Source organism: Pyrgilauda ruficollis, unplaced genomic scaffold, assembly GCF_017590135.1.
Source record: "Pyrgilauda ruficollis isolate IOZ18807 unplaced genomic scaffold, ASM1759013v1 scaffold57, whole genome shotgun sequence".
Classification (NCBI taxonomy): Eukaryota; Metazoa; Chordata; class Aves; order Passeriformes; family Passeridae; genus Pyrgilauda; species Pyrgilauda ruficollis.
The window spans coordinates 6,419,487-6,441,320 of NW_024527377.1; the positions used below are offsets into that span (position 1 = coordinate 6,419,487).

Sequence of the window (21,834 nt, forward strand, 5' to 3'; positions counted from 1 at the left end):
GTCAACAACACTCATCTGAAAAAGCTTGGGAATTATTTTGGACACAGTTTAACTGCCAATAATCATACCACAATTAGGCCTCCCTGGCTATGAGCAAGACCTCGAGGTGTTGGAAAAAGTCCAGCAAAGGGTAGAGTGAACAGGCAGAGCAAGAGCAGCCTGTGAGGGGACAGGGGACACAAATTCCAGCAGAAGCAGCCAGCACTGCAAACACAACAAATACTTGTCCCACTTCACCATCACACTGGTTTTCTACCCAGCCCTGTATGCCACACACTGCATGAATAGCTCCTAACCAGCATCAGCCAGTAAATTTACACAACAGAGGCCAGATCCCACCATCATTGTCTTGCCCAGGGTCTTGTCCCTTTTGGTTGCATAATAAATAACAGCAGCAGAAGTTGCTTCTAGAACACTGATAAATTAGCACACATTTCATTTCCTACTTCAAAACCTGCTGCCACATGATTTGGATTGATTATCAAGTGCCCTGTCATAAAGGGGAGAACGTGGGATTTGGCTGGCACAGTCTCTCCCAGCCAGTGACCCGCAGGACTGTGATGGATGAACAGACTTGATTAAAATCAAATGACTCACAAACACTTGAGCATTACATTTGCTGGAGAAAACAGTTGCTCAGAGATAGGATCAGGCACTGAATGAAGGCGTCATGAGGTGTTAGCAATGCTGCAGCCTGATGGTCTAAGGGCAATTCCTGTAACAGGCAATTTATTTTATAGGGAAGTGGGGGAAAAAAAGGCAATTTTTCAGACATGTTCAATTCCTGCAAATCTTATGTCTTTATATTGCCATATGACAGGCAATCAATTAATGTATCTTTATATTGTCTTTCTACCTATAAATGTGCGCTTGCTGAAGCAAAGCCCTTGTTTCACTACTGGTTTTACTTACTTCTGTTGACCTACAGCAGAACCTGGCAACGAAAGGACTTTTCTATCAGCAATAGGTTTCTGTGTACACACAGCCACTGAGCACAAATGCAGGAAGGGAGGCTGGCAGAGGAGGATGGGGATGAAGGCAGAACAAGGGAGGTCAGTAGAGAGAGTGGGGATGAAGGCAAAACTGGTGTTCCACACACTCTGAAACATTCACACACCAGAATCAGCAAGGGAGGCTTCGGCTGCCCTGGGAGGGGGAGTTGATGGAGATTCCTCTTCTCCAGTCTGAGCAAACCAAGTGACCTCAGGTGCTCTTCACATGGCTTCTCCTCCGGACCCTTCACAATCTTCGTGGCACTCCTCTGGATGCTCCCTAACAACTTTGTATCCTTCTTGTATTGTTCAGCCCAAAAGGCTGAAAAATGCCTCTAAGCTGGAATCCAACCATTAACCTGACATTGCCACTAACATTTCTCTCGTTTAGCTTTAATTTCTATTTCCACCACACCTGCGTTCAGCCCCGGCTTTGCACAACCCCTCAGGGCACACCTGGGCTCACACACCGCCGAGCCACCTCCTGCTGCCCCAGCGCCTTCTCCAGTCCCTGCAAGGAGGAAAAACCCTCCAGAGGAGAAACCCAGCGGCAGGAGCCTCGTCCCGGCTCTGTGCCGAGAGACCGAACCCCCGGAGGTGCCACCGCACCCACCAGGCAGGCGGGGACGGGGATGGGGACAGGGGCTGGGAGGATGGGGACAAGGACTGGGAGGATGGGGACAAGGACTGGGAGGATGGGGACAGGGGCTGGGAGGATGCAGGGCTGGCCCAGGGCACCGTGCGAGGCTCCCCAGGGCACTGCCAGCGCTCCCAGCCCGGCGAGGGGCCGGGCCGGGCCGGGCCGGGGGAGGAGCGGGGCGGGCTCAGGTGTGCCCGGCCCTGCCCTCAGCCCGGGCTGCGCTGAGGGCCGCGGAACGAAGGCAATGGAGCCACTGGAGACCAACAGCAGCTGCAGCAACGGTGGGTGCAGCCCCGGGGCAGCGGGACCGGCCCGGCTCGGCCCCGCGGAGCGCCGGGACCGGGACGGGACAGGACCGGGCTGGGTCCGGGTCCGGGTCCGGGCATTACGGCCGCTCCGCTCCGAGCCCGCTGCCTCATCCCCCCGGCTTTGGGGCTGTCCTCTCTCACTGCTCTGCTTTGGGTTTTTTCCTGGCTTCCTAGTGGTTCTTCTCCTTTTTTTTTTTTTTTTTTTTTCTTTTTTTTTTTTTTTTTTTTTTTTTTTTTTTTTTTTTTTTTTTTTTTTTTTTCTTTGAGGTGTGTGTAGGAATGGGGAAACTCAAGCAGCCGTCATCATGCTCTGCCAGCTCTAGAGTGCACAGAGAAGGCAGGAGTTGGGGTTTTTTCCTTTAAGGATTACTTAATCCAGTCGGTAATCACCTCATCCCGCTGCTTTATGCTTGTACCTTGTGGAGATTTTCACCCAGCCGAGGAGGCAAATTCCCCCCCTTATTCCCCAGGAAATATTTCCACGATCAAAAATGTTTTTCCTAGTAGGAAAAAAAGTATTATTAGGGAACTCTTGGAAACTCATCTAGAAAGTCACTGCTATTTTTTGCTTTAGAAAAGCGTTTGTAGCCAGTTCAGATCCAAAACCTCAGCTGTGTGTGCCGGGGCCAGGGATTGCAGCTACTTAAAATGTAAACCAGGCTCCTGGTTCAGGAAAAATGTGGGGCCCATGCCCAGGCTCCTGACACTGCTGAGAGCAGTTTAGCCGTTCCATACTCCTGCCTGCAGAGACACAAATACTTGCTCTATAATTCCTATGTGAGTTCAGGAAAAAAAAAAAAAAAATTACTACAAAGAGACTTTTGTACTCCACCTGGCTGCTCTGTTCCTCATGGTCACAGTCACACCATCTTTACTACGCTTGGAGTAAAGATTGTGATAGAAAGATGTGCTGGGTGTGGTAGGAGTGTCAGGGGAGGAAGAAACTCAGCAATTTCCCACCCCCACACACCAACACACCTTGGCCACAGGGCTGCAGTGCTTTTGGTGTTAACAGCCTGCTCTCAGAGAGTGCTGAGAGTGCTGCCTGCTCTCAGTCCTTCCACACTGGCAGGACTGGGTTTGCTTTAGGAGCTCTCAGGCATCCTGCAAATAGGTAGAATAAAACCATTGAACAGTAGAGGAAATGAATTGTCCAAAATGAATCTGATGTTGTCTTATGACACAGCTCAGAGCAGGAACAGATGCACAGTTACAGTGTTGGCATCACTCCATGTTAAACCCAAAGTTACAACTGCAGATGAGCTGGCAGGTGTGAGGATTAGTTGGCTGGAAAGCACCAAAGCCTTTGGATCAACAAGGTTAAGTGTTGATAAGGTCTGGTTCAACTCTGTAACACTGGAATTTGGTGAAGAGACTCTGGCTTATATATTTGGAAATTCAGATTATTTTTAGAGGTCCTTGTGGCCTGCCAGCTTGGTATGTAGACTCATTCAGTGTCAAAGAGATGCTTGAACTGCAGGCCATAAATCTGTCAGACAACACCCTGCCATTTCCACACGTGAGTAAAGAGGTGTCCTGAGCTTTGGGTGTTGTTAGGGAGACAGCATGGGTGGCTGTGCAGGGGGACACCTGAATGAGCCAAGGGGAGCAGGGACACTGTTGATATTCGTGTCAGTAATTTGCTGTTTTATCTCCAAGGGTCTCTGATCACCCTTTCGTGCCTTTCCCACCGGGTTGTGTGCCAAGTGATCAGCAGTGCTGTCCCAGCTGACTCTGTCCAGGAGAATGGGACTTCAGATAGCTCCTGGATAACTCGGCTGGAAAACAGTTATGGATTCTATATTGGCCTGGGCTTGGCTGTCTTCTCCAGCTTCCTCATCGGGAGCAGCGTCATCCTCAAAAAAAAGGGACTGCTAAGGCTGGTGGAGAAGGGAGGCACCAGGGCAGGTAAGGCTTTTGTGGGGGCAGGAGGGATGGGACCACCTGTTCTGAGGACTACACATACAATCCAAATTTCAGCACTCCTGAGGCAAGGGAACACCTCTGGGTACAGTCAGTCTTCCATCAGCAATGTAAGTAGGAGCTTTTGTGGATGCATCTTTGTGTTTGAGAGCCAGACAGCAGTGCTATGTGGGAGCTGAGGAGCTAATTTACAGGCCTGGCATTGCAAAGGAGTTAATTTACAGTCTCTGTATTGGAAGGAGCTAATTTACAGAGCCTTGCACTGGAGGGGCTCAGCTAAAAGCAGCGTTCCCCTGCCTGGCACCACAAATACCTAGGGATGGTCCTGTGAAATCAGACGTGCCCCCACAGCAGAACAGTGTGTGCCCAACGCTCAGAACGTGAGGCCAGGAGCAAGCAGAGTGCTGAAAGCTCTTTGAAAGGGGTCCCTCTGCACAAAGCTGCAGCTCACAGCTGTGAGCAGAGCAGCACAGCCCCGACCCCACTCTTGCTCTAAGTGAAGCACCAGGCAGCTTTGCCACCAGGTCACCGAGACGAGGACGCAGCTCCGCGTGCTTGGATTGCGTTAGCAGGAGCCTGTGAGTGCAGGACAGACAGGCTCTGTGGGAACTCTGTGGTTTCAGAAGGGATCCTTTGGAGCTCTGTTGCACAACAACCTGCAGATAACTTTCCTCTAGCACCAGGCTCTCAGGGTGAGGCGTGTGTTTATGTGTACACACACATATATATATATATATGGATGGGCAGTGGTGGAGCAGCACTGCCTAGAGCAGAATTGCACTGTGGAATTGGACACATCCCATCAGCATTGCAAACATCCTCAGCAGCAGGTAAGTCCTACCTGGCAGCTGACCTACTTGCATAACTGCAAAACAGAGCAATGATAATTAAATTACTGCTGCTTCCCAGTTCTGGCCTAGGAACAGTTCTTAAAGAATCTTTCAGAGGAAGTGAATATCACCATCCCCATTGTACTCTGTGCCCATATGGGGACAGAGAGGCATGGAATGATGAAGTGACTGTCCAGAGACAGCCAGCAGAGCTACCAACAGCAGCTGAGCCACTGGGCAGCCTTGGATCCATCTCTGTCCTCGGTAACTGAGCTGGTCACATGCAGCTGCTGAACACAGATGGGTTTGCTTTTAGACATTATACTTGCACAATGAAATATGAGTATTGCTTCAACTGTAGATGTCTCACTCCTCCTTCCCTCCATGAACTCTTCCCACAGCAGAGCTAAGCAAGTAAAACAAGAGCAAACCCCTCCCTATTTTTCAGTATGTTTAACATTCTGAAAGGAATTAGAGATTAATGACAGAAAATTGCAGCTGACAGAAAGAGTTCTTGGGAAAAACCCCGACCAAGCAAAAAGACCCTAAAACAAATAAACCAGCAATTTCTGAGGAATACCAGAGCATAACATTTGAACTTCAGCATTTATGGAGTTGTTGAGGAAATAGAAGAGGCTGAACTCTAGCAAAAGATTTTTCTCTGTGTCCTGAAGTTTTTCTGTTCAGCTCTTCATTGCCCCTTGTCCTATCTTGCCCTGTAATCTCTCAGTCCCAGTGTGTCACCCCTGCTATGTGAGCACATCACTTTTCTCCAAGGCAAGTCAGACACTGCTGGTACTGACAGCTCCACTTGGGTCAGATTTATCCAAAACATGGACTCTCCCTGACCCAACAGGTTCAAACTCCCCGTGTCCAACAGCCTGTGGGTTAGGACCAGAATTGGATTAGCTCCAAACATAGTCCATTCTTCCCTGTTCTTTGTCACACTCTTGCCCTTGCAATTTATCCCTCTCCAAAGGGACATTCTCATCTCTTGCTCTAAAGAATATGGTTGTTAACCCCTGCATGTGCTTTTCTTCCTCAGGAGATGGAGGCCATGGCTACCTAAAGGACTGGCTCTGGTGGGCTGGCTTGTTAACCAGTAAGTAGGAGCTGTTTCCCTGGGTTTGCAGCTTTTCCAGGGTTTGTCCCTGTGAATGAGGTGTGGAACAAACTGAGTATGGTGCTTAAAGCCCGCTTTCTGTCCAGTTCCCCCATCCTCAGCAGAGGTTCCTCAGGGAGAGGAGAGGCAGTGATCCACGCAGGATCTCCCTCTCCATCCTCCTGCAGGACTGGCAGGACCTGCTAGCTCAGTTCTACCTGATCAAAAGCATGAAAAGCCAGGTTTTAATAGGGCAGCTGGCAGGTCTGCCTGTGTACCAGGCACAGGGCAAACAGCCTCCCCTGAGTGCCTGGGGGCTCCTGGAACGTTTCCTGCTGCAGCACAGGGAGATAACAAAGAGGTGTTGGTAGCACCTCCTTCCTTGAAAAAACTTGCTTTCCCTTGAAACAAGACTTAAAAATCTTTATTTCCTGTGTGTCTCCTAAAATTGGACTAAAGCTTTACAGTATCTCCTAAAATTGAACTCAAAGCTGGACAGAGAGAAGCAGATTTTACAGCAGCCTGTTTCAGAGCCCTTTTCTGCCTCTCACCGTGGCAGCTGCAGCTCAAGGTGCCCCCAGCTGGCTCTGCCCTCACTGCTCAGGGACAGGGACAGCCCAGCCAGAGGGGGACCCACAGCCCCAAGGAGAGGTGTGGAGGGGACAAGCAGCCTCCCAGCCCTCCCACAGCCACCCCTCCCTCGTTACCCCCACACAGCCTGACTGGGCTGGGGGGTTCCTGAGCCCTGACCTGGCCAAGCCCTGGCACCCCCAGCCCATCCCATGGAGGGGTTCCCTTCTCCAGGGGTGCCTCTTTTAATTTGAAATAGATTTTCACCCACTGTCTGCCCCTCATTAGCAGCAGGATGAAACCCCCAGCATAAAACCCACCCTCCAAGTGACAACTTGCTGGTTTGCAAACCCCCAAGAGAAAATGCAGAAAGTGCTCTGTAATTCACTGGTATTTATTTTTCTTGTGTTTGTTTAGTGGGTGGAGGGGAAGCTGCCAACTTTGCTGCCTATGCCTTTGCTCCTGCAACTATTGTCACCCCTCTGGGGGCTCTGAGCGTGCTCATAAGGTGATTTTTGTGTCTATAAATTCATATTTGCCTTTTTTTTTTTCTTGTTTGCCTGTTTGACTTGTAAAAATAGACTTGAAGGGATACGAATATGATTTATTCTGCTCAAAGGAAAAGAAGTCTCAGTGTTTTCTAAAAAATACTTTAACAGTTGTTGTCCTTTTTGAGGGATCACTTGGGAACCATTGAATTAAGTAGCTTGTCCTTCTGGAAATGCTGGATGTGTAGAGCAACCACATACACTGCAGGTTAAATTATTGCAAATATCTGCATTACTTAATTTCTTATTCCAGCTCTTTAACCACTCAGGATTGGTGGGGTTTTAATGTTTGTTTGTTTTGTTTTGTTTTGTTTTTGTAATCAAGAGTACTAAAATTTTAAAAGGGTCAAAAACACCAGGCTTGTTTTCAAAGTGCCTTTCACCTGCCTTTTATTTTATAAGCTTTTAGGGTCCTCTCATTTTGCAGGGTTTTATATTTCTGGCTGTTCCCAAAAGGGCTGAAACCCTATTTAATTTCTTTATTTTTAAATAGGAGATTCCTACCAAAATACATTAAGCTACTTAAAGTTTTATAGAAAGACTGTATTATGAAATGCATAAGCAAACTGAGAGGTAGGACTGCTCTAGTGTCTTGCCCCAGGTTTTTTTTGGACAACAACTAGATATTTTTGCAGATATATCTGTAGCTCCAGTACTTTTAGAGTATCTCTTGCTAATGGTTCTCATGATTTCGTTAAAATTAACATAGCTTTTTTGTTGTTAGGTTCAGTTTTTTTCTCTGTTACACTGGCCCTTGAAGTAATTTCTTGAGCACTAAGAGCTTCATAATGCTCAGCAGCTCCTGAATGATTCTGCCAACCCTAAAAAAATATTTCTGAGGATGTGCTAAAACATTCAGCATTTTTGCACCTTGCTGACACAAGAGCTGTGATCTAAAGGTCACACCTGCACCTTTGCAGGTTCAGCTGTGATAGGTGTCATGTGATTGTGTATTAACCCACTGGAATCCAACTAATTTACACCAAAATTGTGTCCTTGTATCACATGGAAGCATTCTTAACTTTCCTAGAGCTGCTGCTCCTCCTTTGAAGGAGTGCAGAGCACCGGCTGATGTTTTTCTGTCCGGCTGATGTTTTTCTGTCCAGCTGATGCTTTTCTGTCCTGTGCAGTGCCATTCTGTCATCATATTTGCTTGGAGAGCGGCTCAACCTGCTGGGAAAGCTGGGCTGCCTGCTGAGCCTGGTGGGCAGCACTGTGATGGTCATACACGCCCCAGAGGACGAGGAGGTCACCACTCTGGAGGAAATGACTTCCAAGCTGAAGGAGCCGGGTACGCAGCCAGCCGTGCTTTCCCTCTCAGGGCCGGGCAGTGCAAACCCTTCCCCATGCCCACTGCTGCAGTTTTGAGTTCTTCTCTCCCTGCTGCAGGTTTCCTGGCTTATGCTGCAATCCTCCTGGCTCTCTGCTTCCTCCTGATCTTCTGCCTCGCCCCCCGTTACGGCCAGAGCAACATCCTCATCTACCTCGCCATCTGCTCCGTTATCGGCGCCTTCTCCGTGTCCTCAGTCAAGGGCTTGGGAATTGCCATCAAGGGTTTCTTTGCTGGCCAGCCTGTGCTGCAGCACCCACTGACCTGGATCCTGGTCATCACGCTGGTGGCATCCATCACCACGCAGATCAACTACCTCAACAAGTCTCTGGACATCTTCAACACCTCTTTGGTGTTCCCCATCTACTACGTGCTGTTCACCACCATTGTCATCACCACTTCCATCATCCTCTTTAAGGAGTGGGTCACCATGACTGTGATTGACATCATTGGGACAGTCTGTGGCTTCCTCACCATCATTTTGGGGGTGTTTTTACTCCATGCTTTCAAAGACATGGATGTCAGTTTAGGGAATCTGCCCCAAGTCCTTCAGAACGAACAGCCAGCGCCGGTCACCAGAGATGACAAGAACATCCTGATAGAGGTGGACAACTCCAGCATTGCCCCAGAGGATAAACCCAAAGTATTCATGTTCTGCACTTAGGGTGTTACATGCAGGGGACTGGAGGTTGGGTGGGTGATGTCAATATTCCAAGTGCCAGGGGAAAATTTTGAAAAGGAAAAGCAGAAAATAAAATGAACGGTGTCTTTTCCAAAGTCAAATCTTTCTCCAGGCTTTTGGATGGGATCTCTGTCATGGTGTGGCAGCAAGGGGTGTGTTTAATCCTCTCTGGGCCCTAATACATGCAGCCACTGGAAACAAAAATCCTCTAGAAATATGATAGTGCTGGAGCAAAGCTCCTCTCTGAGGCCCCTTCCCTCTCTTATTCTTGGCACGGCTGATGTTTACCCTTCACTCCTTCCCCCGGTGGCCATTGATGTCTTTGTTTCCAGGCCTTGATGGATCATTGATCAGTGGTTTTTGTCTTTTTTTTGTTTCCTTTCTAGACACTTGCATGAACTCTAAAATACACACCAGCGTCTCAAGAGGAGGTGAGAGACAAGGACTGCACAGTGCTATTCAGACTCTGCTCATCCATGTTTAATCACTTGCTCTGCAAATAAGGGGACAAGAATATTGGTGAATATGGGCAAAACATGGTGAATTTTGCAAAAGCTGCTCACTCAGGCTCAGGGGCAGGACTCAAGCCATGAAGTGTTTTCAAAGAGAGATCTTTTTCAGCTTTTGTTTTTTTGTGAGGTGCAGGAGTTTCCCTGAAGCAGTGTTAATTATTTTTATAGGAGTTTTGTTTGGGTTTTGGTTTTTTTGGTTTTTTTTTTTTTTCCTGAGCAGCCCTGGCACTCAGGCCTTGGTGAAGTTGCTGGGACTGACCCAGACCCCACCTGAAGAAGGGCTGGAGAGCTCTGTCAGGGTAAACCCCATGTCAAGAGAACCTCTACCACTCTCTCCAAGACTTCTTGTCACAATTTTTTCAGTCTGAAAGACCAAGTGGCTGTAAATATAAAGTATTTTTTTCCTCAGGAAATATCTTGACCTTGGAAAACCCCCCAAATTCTTTGAGCCCCATGAGGTGTCCTGCTATCCTCTGAGATGCTCACCTGATTATACCTGAGTGTGAGCATCACTGAGTAAATATACTGTGGGGCTTTGGGAGAGAGGACAAGGCAATCTCCTATTTTAATAACATTTCAGTGCTATCTTTTTGGAATATGGAAAGGGAAATAAAGAGTTTTTTCAAAATAAAAAAAAAAAGTTGCAGGTAGATCTGAAAGTTTTCATTATTTCATGTTAGTAATGTAGCCCTAAAGAGGCTGAGGGACAGCTGAGAACAACAGAAAAGGCATCTGAAGCAGAGTAAAACTGCAGCGACCTCCTTTGGTGGCAGAAAATAATCCAAGTCACTCACTCCAGCTTTGGTTTTGGCATCCTAATCAGTGATGCTTGGTGCATTTTATTTTAGAAAATGGCTGTAAATGGGAATGTAAATCATTCCTCACTCTAGAGGTGCATTTCATTACAGCAATCCTGCCATCCCTGGAGAAATGCCATGTAGAAAATGAAGATTTGAACTGAGGTAATGAAATAATAGACAGTGAAAGAGTATTTCTTAATGACAACCAACAAATTTTATTAAAACTAGGCAAAAGGCACAATAAATTGCATTATTCAAGTATTTGCATAGATGCATAGAGAGCATTGTTGTAAACCATTAACATGTGGACATAGGAGAAAGTGAGATGTATTTGTTATAAGTTCTCCCAAGTAATATTATCTTTCAAAGAATCAGGTTTAACATCTTTTACTCCTCCTGCAGTTCCCCTGGTCTCATTCACTCAACTTGCACAATTAAAAAAAAATTTAAAAGGACTTACTCTTAAAACTACCTTTTGGAGATTTTCATCTGAAAATTTAAAAGGACTTACTCTTAAAACTACCTTTTGGAGATTTTTGTGATATTCCAGCAATAAAGTTTTCTATTAGAGTTTGGGCATGTGTGTCTGGGGGCATTTTTTGAAACCTTGATCCCATGCTCACTGAGTTTGGGCATGTCCAGTTGTTCTCTGAGCATTGTGTGTCTGGGGGCATTTTTTGAAACCTTGATCCCATGCTCACATGAAAAGCACTGAAAATAATTTTAATGACTTTCAGTGCCATTTGCTGAAGATCAGAGGTTGGAGCAGAAGTGCTGCTGCCCTCAGTGAGGGCTCAGCTATGAGATCAAGTTCTTGTGGTTGAATTAACAATTACAGTGTATGTACAGTCCTGCTGCACTGTGAGCAGCCAAACCTGCCATGACATACCAAGAAACAAGTTTGGGGGTTGTTTGAATACACATTTTTATATGTAATATACCCCAACTATTGAAAAAGACAAAGACTAGAAAGCTGTTGTCTTTTACTTGCCCTCCCTTATTTCAGAAATAAGTTTTTTTGATTGGTTTGTTTTCCAGGCACATAAAAGGTAAGAAAAGGTCTAAAATTAGTAAAATAAGGAATAATCTGTGAGAATTTCAAGACACACCATGTGAACTGCTTCCTTGTGGAGAAAGAGGTAGTAAAGTTGTGAAAACTAATGTGACTTAAGTCATCCTACAGATACACTACTACATATAATTACAAATTTATTGAGTTCTTGGGGTTTATCTGTGATTTGTTTAATGAGTAGATCTTAGGGAAAGAGAACCAGCAAACAAGACTCATTTGCTTTATGCCAATAATACAGTTTCTCACATGTGGAGCAGCAGTCATGCTCTTTGAGGCTTTGTCCATATAAATCAGACACAAGAGGACTGTTGTAACTACAGCTCCAGATTTCCCTGTGTTCTCCTAGGAAATAATTTCAAGGGAAAAAAAAAATCTGGCATAACAGAAGGTCTTATTTTAAAATCCTGAGGAGAAAAAAAAACCAAAAAAAAACCCCCACATATAAAAGCCAAACTATTACGAGAAGAAAAAACTAAATTCATAAGGGAGGGTCCTCAGGGTCAGAACCATCAGCTGCTTAAAGTGCACACAGACAGCTCTCTCCATCCCTGGCCTGGAGAAAAAGCCTGGAGTAAGAGAGCTGCCCTACAAAAGCACCATGTGTTGTGTTAATAGTTGAGCTGTTTCACCACCTGGGCATTTTCCAGGTAGGTTTCTCAGTGGTTTGGGGAGCAGACAGCCCATGCTGAGTTACAGCTCAGCACAGACACGTGCAAAAGCATCTCCTGCTGACAGTACCATGTGCTGCAGAGGGGTCTGAGCTCTGCCTTCTGCTCTGGGTCTGGGCCAGAGCTGCCCTGTCGTACCTTGAGTGTGCCCTAATGGCCTGGATTGGAGCTCATGGGCCATGCCGGGGCTGCTTTTGGGATTTACAGCACCAGGGCAAGACAAGCGAGTGCTGGAGGACAGAAGGGTTGCAATGTTCATGCTGAAGAGGGTTATATGGGGAAAATAATGAAATAAAAATAATCCCCTCTGCTGAAGCTGACCAAAATCCACAGTGGCCCCACAAATTGTATTTCCATGGCTGGCTCCCTGTTGGGGCCCCACTTGCCACCCCCTGTAAACAGAGAATAAACTGAAGAATGTTATCACCAGCTGCTCTCCCCAGAGGCAGTGGGTTCTCTATAGCACCAATATGCTCCTGCAGCTGCTGGGGGGGCTGAGGAAGCCAACAGGGCTCACGTGAAAGCCCATCAAGGCCAGCACCTGCACTCACAGCTTGTTCTCCCTGGTAATACTTAAATAACTGATTAAAAACACGTGGAAACCCCCATCACCCCATCCCTGCAGTGGATATTGCACAACAATATTTAAATACCGTATAAACAAGTCATCCCTACGTGGAAAAGGCAGAGAGGGTCCAGCTGAGCCTGGCGTGTACCTGGGGCACCCCTGCCATGCCTGTCTGCAGCCTGGTGAGTCACAGAGGGAGCAGGGCTGGGGCAGGAGGGGAGGAACTGAGACACTGTCCACGGCAGTGAAGGTGTGAGAGTGTTTTTGGGTGATGAAGACCATCCAGTGCCCGGTGAAGGCCAGAGCCAGCCAGGAACAGGCTGCCTCAGGAATGCCCACGGGAGCCTGGCTGTCCCACCTTCAAGTTGCTCACTGCTCCAGCTGTCCAGGAACCAGAACCCTGGGTGAGATGGAAAAAGGGGGAAAGAAGAGGAGTGAGCACTGATGGAAGAACAAGCACTGTCCTTGCCCTCTCCTGGAGTTGATGTTAGCCTGTCTGCATTCACAACCCAGGACATCACATAGGAACTCTCCCACAAGGAAGTTCCTGGAAGTTTCTCCATTTTCCACAGCTGGCCTCCAGTATATTGCAGGCTGGAGACACATAACTGTGCTGTGTGGAGTGGAGATATTTAGTTTTAAAGGGCCCAGTTTGCAGAGCACCGAACTCAGTGCCTGGAAGTCCCTTAGTAAGTCCTGTATTCAGGATGATTTTTGTGAAACACTCCCTGCAGAGAAAGCATCTCCTTAGCCACAGATAGAGAGGCTGGAAAGAATTTTTGTTCTTTACTGGGATCTGCAAGTCTTGTGTGAATCTTCATGTTTTGCTGCTCTTCACTAACACTTCTGGGTTCCACATCCCTTGGCCCCATGGCTCTGCCCCACTCACACAAATGCCTTGCCTGAGGAAGTGTTCAGAGCTGTGGAGCACTGAATTCACTGTTTTGCTCAACTCCCTAAATTCTTACTATGAAACAGGTGAAAACAGAGACCCCTGCAATAAAGGTGACCAGGCCACAGCCTCTCTGTGTGCACCCGCCTGGGCTGTGCACAAAGGTGTTCTGCAGGCTGATATTCCCTCCTGAGTGTTTTTATTCCCCAGGGAAGAGTGGTGCTTCCCACCACCCCTCTCAGTGCCTACCTCTGCCACAGGCTGGAGGTGCCCAGGGGCTCTGCTGTGCCCAGGGGGCAGTGGGACAGCAGGGCTGCTCCCCTGCCAGCCTCTGGACCTGGATGGGATGGGATTCGCCGGCAGAGCTCTCTGGGGTGGCCGGGGCCTTGAAATATCCTACGGAAGAAAGAAATAGTTTTGAATTTAAGCCTTAAGTTTTGGAAGTAAAACGTAACCTGTGTTCCAGAGCCTTTTTAATTAGTCACTTTAACTGATGTACTTCATGACTGGAAGCAAGTTCCACACACATACACTCACTGTTTGTTTGCCTATACAATTCCTGTAAACACTATATATGTGCATGTTCTTGTGCCCATACAAACACACACAGACCCATAAGCTGTTATTATTTGTTTGTGCACACAGCTGTCCCTAATAGGATGCTCAGAGCATTATATTTTCCATTCATCTAATGAATTTCAGTGGAAAGCAAGTCCCAGGGGGAGAGGTTACCCCCAGAAGAGCCAATTGCCTGTTGTTGCTCAGGGTCTGTGCTAAGCTGCTGCCTTACAGGTGTTGATTTAACAAACACAGCTGCACTCACAACTTGGAGGGCACCCAAAACCCCTGCAGTCTCCTCAGACTATGCATAAATGCAATGCTTGATGGCTTGGGGATCTATTGCTCTCCAAGGAACCTGCCCTGTGACTCCAGGAAGGACAAGGCAGACTAAATTCCACTGACTGCCAGGTCTGAAGAGCTCCTACAGGAATAGCAAGAGAGCAAATCTGGCAGATGCTGCAAACATCCAGGAAGGCCAATGCAACTAGCAAAAAGTGACATTAATTATTTCCCCTTTGTCTTCCCCAACTCATGGCTGTTCACTAACCCAGAAACAGCAAGGCTTCTTGTAGAAATCCTATGAAAAGTGTTCCATCTCATAAGGCTGACTGAGATAAAGAGACTGGATGTGTTGGGGAGGGAGCACAAAGGAGATCATGGGGAACTTGTCAACAAGCAGCTGGGAAGGATACCTATTCCTTATTGACAGCACTCAGCTTCCTGCTTTTGTTTTAGTTTTCTTTCCTGCTGAAGTGCCGGCTGTTCACAGGAACAATGGAGCTAGAAACAAACCCCATTTGCTAAGATTTTTTCTCCACAGGGTTTGTTTTCCTCTGTGTCCTTCAGAGAAAGACTGCCTGGGAGCCAGCCTCCTGCTACCTGCTGTAGATGGCCCTTTGCTTCTTTGAGGGCCCCAGTATAATAATATTATTTTGCAAAATGGGTTGAAGTCAGTCTGAGTGATCTACCATCCTTCCAATAAAAATGTGGGGTCCACAGTAAGTTTAGAACAGAGCTGCCAGCAAAAGAAATAAATCTTTCCTTTTAACCTTTCAAAATAGCCCCATGGAGAGGAAGCTCACATAAGATGGGGTCAGTTTCGGTCAAGGCTAACAGTTCTCCCAGGGCGAGAGGCCTCACCAGAACAAACCTGACACCAAACAGCATCTACAGGACAGCAGCACGACTCCATACCTGAGAGGTTGGAGGTTTGGGAGCAGGAGGTGCTGGCCTGCTCGGGGGTGTCCTCCGGGGAATGTCCTTGGGAAGCGCCGGCGGCACCGGTCCCGCGGGCTGCCCCCCGCTGCAGCTGTGGCTGCCAGGGAAGGTGGGGGGCTGCTGCCTGCTCATCTGGAGCCCTGGAGCTTGCTGAGAAGGAGGTTTGGGTGGGATTTCAGGGAAGCCAATCACCTGTGCAGAAAAAACACAAATCTTCATGTATTTCCACTTCAAACCACCCTTTACACTCTCTGCGACACTTCTGAGGATCTACGTGACATCTCTGAGCCACAGAGAAGAAAATATTGCCTGCAACACCAGCATGTGTTGGGCATGTCTGGTAGGTGTTGATTAGATGGACTGGGACAACTTGGGAGCAAGAGGCAGAAATGGAAATCAAGAGAACAGAGTAATCCTGTCATCAGTGTGACACTTTGCAAATAAACCCAGGGTTTGCCATTTCTCCAGTTTTGAGATGGGGGATGTGACAACAGAGGATCCAGGAGGAGACACAAGCAGCGACACAAGCCTTGTCAAATCCCAGCTCCTGCCCTTGAGGAAATCACCAGGAACAGGTGCTATGCTCAGCTAACACTGACTTTCAGCCAGGGGTGATGTCTGTCTCCTTTTCTTATCCTTTGGTAAAACCACTCCCTAGCTCCAGTGTGAGGGGAAACCTCATCCCACACCTTGGGACAGCTGCATCTCTGCCCTGCAGGTGGAAGGACCCTGCCCCTACCTTCCTCTGCTGCTGGGGGGTTCTCAGCTTGAAAGCAGGGTTTGCATGGCCGGTTCCAGAGGTGTCACTGACAATAAGAAAAAGAAGGATGTTTAATGTCTTGATATGTTTTCTCCTTTATTTTCCTGTATTTACTTTTTTATCTTCACTGGGGTGAAAAAATGAGCCAATAGTGACTATACCAACAAGTCAATTTAAGTGACATTCCTCACAGCATTTGCAATTCTGTCCTGGCAGAAGGGGGGACAAGGAGACAAGGCACCGACAACTTACCTGAACTGAGGTGTCTTCTTTAGAGAACAGATGGTAAATTTACTCCAGCATTTCAGATAATAGAATAAAAACAAGATTCCTGTGAGAAGGAGAATGGGAGCCAGGATTGCCAGAGCTATCACAACCGCTGAAGAGCCTGAGGACAAGAAAATTGAGTTTTTTAAATGGAAAACTCTCTGCTCCCAACCAACTCAAGTCCTTCTGAAGTGGCCCCGTAGCAGAGCTGGTCCCTCTCACCTTCAGGCAGAGGGGGACCACTGTCCAGGCTGCCTCCTGTCCCCTCCTTGTTGCAGAACGGGGGGGCCCAGCCCTGGTCACAGTGGCAGTTCTTGTTGTTGTTGCACACCTGGAGTGGGAAGATTCAGAGATTCAAGTGGAAGCTACTAAGAAACCTGCAAGGGAAAACAAATTAAACCCTTGCTGAATTAAACACTACAGGAGAGACTCCAATGGGAGCTGAGTGCCTGGAAACTCTTTTCTTCTGGGAGTGGAAGCAATTTGGCTTAAACTGCCCTAAATGTTACTTTTTGCTATGTTTTTTCTTTAGTATGTCTAATACTTTTTATTCAATCTAAACTGGGCCCAAGATATTTTTCTCTAAGATTACTCCTTGTTTTTCATTTATTGAAATTCGTATCCCTCCATCAGACCTCCTTAAATCCTATGTCAAAGGGACATTCATGGACCAGAAAATGCATCAAACAGGAAAGAAATACTCAGATTGATAGCCAAGAAGCCAAAGTACAGAGCAAACCTAAGGAAGGTATCAGAACTGAGCTGAAGAAGCAGCCACAGAAGAATGGAAGCCCATCCTGCTTCAGCCTGGAATGGAGGTGAAAAAGAAGACACTTACTCCATGCCCATGGCACTTCTTGCTACAGCTCTCAGAATCAAAGATGATGGACATGTTCTGGCAGCGCCCCTCAAAGCAAACCTGCACAGAAAGCATCCAAAAACTCAGTGTTAGCTCTCTGAGTTATCTACCATGTCACTGCCTTGTGCTATTTTGTGACTTGCAGGTCCCAGACACCTTGGAAATACAACTAATTAACTCCCTGGACAGAATAACAGGAAATGAAGTTAACCTGGTTCCCAAGCAAACAGTTAATCACTACCCCAAATCCCAGTCCATGTGAATCAGAGAGAAGTGGGAGCTCAGCTGGCCACAGCCTGGCCATGCCCACGTGGAAAGGCCCTGCAGGGGCTCTCACATGTCTTTGGTTCCAACTGTGTCTCATCCTTAAGCAAGACAACTTCAACCAACACGATAAATCCCAGATTTAGCTCTGGCTCTGAACTTCATCTGGCAGAGACATAAAGCTTTGGTCTGTGTCCTTCTCTGAAACCTCTAAGGAATTATTTTTCTAACAAATACAGAAATCTTCCAGAAAAGCATTAGACATAAAAAATTAATAGCTTGACAACCACAAAGCACATTCTGGGTGGAAAAGTCATACTCTGAGCCTCCCCCAAGCCACTCCAGGCAGAACTGTACCTACATGATGGCTCCCACACTTTGTTCCTGTCAACACCAAGCCAGGGTCCAGCATCTCCTTCTCCTCACTGTCGGATCTGTACACGTGGGTGCCTCGGCAGCGCTGCCTGTTCACCGTGGTGTCTATGGCCACTGCATTGGGCTGCAGGGGTTTGAAAGCTGAGCTCTGGCACTGGATCTTCCCGCATTTAGCATCTCTGATTTCAAAGGAAAGGCTAAAGTGATTATTCCTGGCTTGCTGAATGTTTTGCAGACATGAGCTCTAAGTGTAAATTAAAGCAGCAGTGCTGAGTCATTGTTAAATGAGCAGGCACCTCCCAAGAATTATCTGGTGGATACTGATGGTACCACCCCACAGTCCCCATGGATGGGGGATGTCCCCATGGATGGCCAACATCAACAAAATCACAAGTAAGACTAAGAAAATTTTGACTCCATTAGAAAGCTACATTTATCTTATGGATTATAAAAATCCCCCCTCTTCTGCTGCTTTGGAAGAATATCAACTAGATGTTTAAAAATGGTGAGCTGAAAACTTCAGCTGTAAGGGCTCCAAGGATGCAGCTGGCTTCCCAGGAGGCAGAGGAGAGAGTGAACCAATGCATGGATCAGTTTTATCTCCTGGCCCACAATTTTGTAACCTATAAATGCATCTTCTCCTGTGAGCAGCTCTGGGCTGCCCCTCTGCTTTGTACCTCATGTCACACTTCCTGTAATTCCCGTAGATGTCCTTCCCACAGTTCCCATAGATGTCTCCAGCAGCATTGACCTTCTCAAAGCAGGCATCTGGTGCTGGCTGTGCTCCTGCATGGGAGAGACTCGAGTGGCTGCTTCATCTCATCCCGTGCCAACCACTCACTTGTCCTTTCTCTGGAATGGTTGGAGCACGGGAAATTTTTTGCTGTCTCCTCCTCGTGAGTAAGGCAGGAGAAAAGGCTGCTCAGACTCTGCTGCTGACAGCAGGCATGGAAGGCACTCCTGCCTTGCTCAGGGTGAGGAACAGCTCCAAATGAGGAGCATTTTTGGTTCAAAGGACAGCAGGCTGTGCTGCAGGCAGTGTCCTTACCAGGCCCCCAGAGCTGCACACACTGGTCCCTGTAGGTGAGGCACATGCCACTGTAGCAGTAGGCTCTTCCTCCATCACAGGGAGCCCCATCCATCTGGTAGGAGTTGAGGGGGCAGAAGGGGGACTCGCCAGTGCAATATTCTGGGAGGTCACAGAGTCCTGACCTCTTCCTGCAGAGAGTTCCTGGGGACATCAGCTAAAAAAAGAGACAGAGGGGAAACCCAGAATTATTGCTTGGCTCCTCTGTGGTTTCATGTCTGTAGATAAGGCAGAACCTCGAGTGTGTCACTTTGTCCTCCTTGCCTAAGGTTTTTTTGAGGTTAGCAGTGACTCGTGCCTCTGGGATTTCATTAGCTGGGTGAACTCTGTAGAACACAATTAATGGCTGGATCCCTTCCCCAGGTAGCAGTGAGATCATGCATGGAATGTAAGGCTGCCAGTCCTCATGGGGATGCTGATCCATCTCACTGTACCCTAGGGTAGGATCCAATTTACCTGAACCATTTCTGACAGATGTTTGTGTAATCTGTTCCCTAAACCCTCCCTGGCTGGGACATTTGTTCCTGTGTTTCCTGTCATTTCTGCTGGAGACATTTTCCTGATACATAACTTATTTCTCCCTTGCTAACGAGCTTGCTCAGCTCATTCTTCTCTTGTGTGTGTCCACCACACACATGGAGAACAAAGGGCATTCACAGTCACATCTGGGAGCTTTTTCCAAGTGAGTCCAGGTGGATTTCTGGAAATTGTTTTCCCCATTTTGCTCAGGATAGGTCAGTAAGAGCAAACAGTCAATGTGCAAACATAAAGATGAGCTTAAGAGAAATGTTTGCCCATGTTCATTTTTCAGTTAATTTGTTGTCAAATTTGAGATCTTTGGCTCCAAAGCCAGAAACACATTTTAACCAATCACTATAAGGAAAGCTGAGATTTAAAATTATACTCTTTGCCAGCAGTTCTGCAGCAAACAGCTGAGCTAAAGGGATTCAGCTGCACCCCAGAAAAGAGGGTTCAGAGCAAACACAGCATCCAGCCTAATCCCTGGAGGAAGTGTTTGCTCCAAGAGCTCTGTCTAGATTTCTTCTAGAGCCAATGGAGAGACATATGAGCTCTGATTTATCCCTCAGTGTTTAAGAGAGGCAGTGTGACTTCACTCCAGCAGCATTCACAGCTCATTTTAAGATACCACAGCAGTCAATTTAATCAGCCAGAAGAAAGGACCCCACCAGTTTGATTACACTGATGGCTGTTGCGCCTAAATTAAAATCAAACCAGGTGAGGTAAAATCAAACACTCCGTATTTGGCTGTGTTCTCTCCCCTTCCCCCTCCAGTTCCCAGCCTCACGCTTGCCCCCCTGTTGTTCCCTTTCCTCTCAGGAAAACCCAGAGACCCCACCTTGCACTGATGGCAGCAGCTGCCATGGGCACATTCAGCACCAGGTTTCAGGGAGCAGGTCCTGGGGTCACAGCAGGGGTTCCTGCAGTCCTGGAAGACAGAGAGGTGCAGCAGAGTTCACAGGGCAGATCTGAGCTGGCACTGATGTGTTCTCACTCACAGTGGGTCACACACAAAGGAAAACCCTCCTTTCCAGGGTATCTCAGGGTACCCAGCACGAGCTGAATGCCAGGGCTGCACAGCCTCCCTCTGATGGGCTGATGGGACACAGCTGCTTGTGTTCATCACATCTGGAGAGTCTGGGCTGCTGGTTCCAGCTCCCTGCTCTCTTGTGAGGCAAAGGATGGATTTGCAGAAGTGAGATGCAGTGCTCAGAGAAGCCCCATCCTTAACAGGAGTGGAGGTAAAGTGAATTTATATATGAAACTGCAACACCTGGAAGAATTTTTCCACTGAAAGTGTTGTTAAGCATTGGGATGGGCTGCCCAGGGAGGTGGTCGAGTCCCTGTCCCTGGAGGTGTTCAAGAAAGGACTGGATGTGGCACTCAGTCCTGTGGTTCTGTTGGCAAGGTGGTGATGGGTCACAGGTTGGACTTGATGATCTTGGAAGTTTTTTCCAACCTAAATGAATCTGTGATTCTGTGACCTAAAATCACTTTTTTGTCTTCTTTTTAAATGAAGTTTTAATCATCTCTGTTCAGCCCTGGACCACACCATCCCTGAGTTCTGGAGTGGATTGTACCAGTGTACACAGTGTGAAGTCAGATGTAATAATTTAGAACCTTGATTTACATTTACACACAAGGAAGATATTTTTGCCTCCTGTGCCAAGAAAAGCTGATTACAGATCACAAAACTGTATTTGCGAATTACATAATTAAAAAAAAAAAAATGTGTCCCACTAAACCCCAAATGGTTGGATCTGAACAATTGTTACCTCCACCTCTCCACAGTCACACTCCTCCCCCTCTTCCAAGTAGCCATTTCCACATTTCCCTCCACCATACATTCTTTTGGTGTCTGGCATGTTGGAGAGACACATCCCTCCACCAGAATGCAGATACTTCTCCAGCTCTTGTCTGTTGCACTGGTTGAACACCTTGGGGAATGGGTGCCTGAAGAGAGACAGGGTAGAAGAACATGAAGACAGGTCTGGGCAATGGTTTAGAGAAGCAAAAAGGAGCACATGTTAATCCTGACAAGTGCCAAAGGACACAGGTCTCTCCCTGAAATTCCTGGAGCTGTGCTAAAGCAGGCTGTGATTTCCTGTGCCTGCACTACACAAGTGAGACTGCACTGCAAGATTGTTTAGTAATATAATTGCCTTACAGAATAAGCTTTATAGAACCAAAATATGTTGACTTATATTTGACTGTCCTTGCTGACAAGCATGGCTGTCCTCTCCTCCTCAATACTGGGGCTGTGGTTTATTCCCAAGTGCCTGAGCAACCCTGAGAATCCAGCACTCAGCCTGTGAGCCTAACTGCTAAAAAGAATATTTAATTTTTCCTATCTACAACCTCATTTTGAAGAATTTTGAATATTGTTTGTGACACGAGTTATTAATTTCTGTTGCTACAACACCTGTGCACTCCATGTGTGGCTGTGCATGTGTGGGGATGTTGTGTGCTCTGCTTGCGTGCCACTGT

The 21,834-nt window shown here is 47.2% G+C and overlaps 2 protein-coding genes across 4 annotated transcripts in view; one reads left to right on the forward strand and one right to left on the reverse strand.

Moving 5' to 3' along the window:
• Window positions 1–1,867: 1,867 nt before the first annotated feature.
• NIPAL4 (NIPA like domain containing 4) lies at window positions 1,868–9,602 on the forward strand. 2 transcript variants are annotated; one of them, XM_041482045.1, is made up of 7 exons: window positions 1,868–1,913; window positions 3,600–3,848; window positions 5,739–5,795; window positions 6,783–6,873; window positions 8,044–8,204; window positions 8,303–8,886; window positions 9,312–9,602. In XM_041482045.1, exons 1-7 carry the CDS (start codon window positions 1,877–1,879, stop codon window positions 9,321–9,323), a joined length of 1,191 nt encoding a protein of 396 aa, XP_041337979.1. In that variant the 5' UTR covers window positions 1,868–1,876; the 3' UTR covers window positions 9,324–9,602. The 2 variants fall into 2 exon arrangements, with proteins under 2 accessions (XP_041337979.1, XP_041337978.1); XM_041482044.1 differs by lacking the exon at window positions 9,312–9,602 and having other exon boundaries at window positions 8,303–8,912.
• A 1,271-nt stretch (window positions 9,603–10,873) lies between these two features.
• ADAM19 (ADAM metallopeptidase domain 19) overlaps window positions 10,874–21,834 on the reverse strand; it is a 33,247-nt gene continuing 22,286 nt past the window's right edge. For both annotated transcript variants that reach the window (XM_041482149.1, XM_041482150.1), the window contains exons 12-23: window positions 21,123–21,300; window positions 20,186–20,275; window positions 18,790–18,985; window positions 18,419–18,527; window positions 17,728–17,920; window positions 17,082–17,162; window positions 16,466–16,574; window positions 16,229–16,364; window positions 15,956–16,022; window positions 15,193–15,408; window positions 13,687–13,833; window positions 10,874–12,945 (exon numbers count right to left, since the gene is read on the reverse strand). In XM_041482149.1, coding sequence (XP_041338083.1) covers window positions 12,871–12,945; window positions 13,687–13,833; window positions 15,193–15,408; window positions 15,956–16,022; window positions 16,229–16,364; window positions 16,466–16,574; window positions 17,082–17,162; window positions 17,728–17,920; window positions 18,419–18,527; window positions 18,790–18,985; window positions 20,186–20,275; window positions 21,123–21,300 — 1,597 coding nt within the window. In that variant the 3' untranslated portion in view covers window positions 10,874–12,870. The remainder of the gene's footprint in view (window positions 12,946–13,686; window positions 13,834–15,192; window positions 15,409–15,955; window positions 16,023–16,228; window positions 16,365–16,465; window positions 16,575–17,081; window positions 17,163–17,727; window positions 17,921–18,418; window positions 18,528–18,789; window positions 18,986–20,185; window positions 20,276–21,122; window positions 21,301–21,834) is intronic.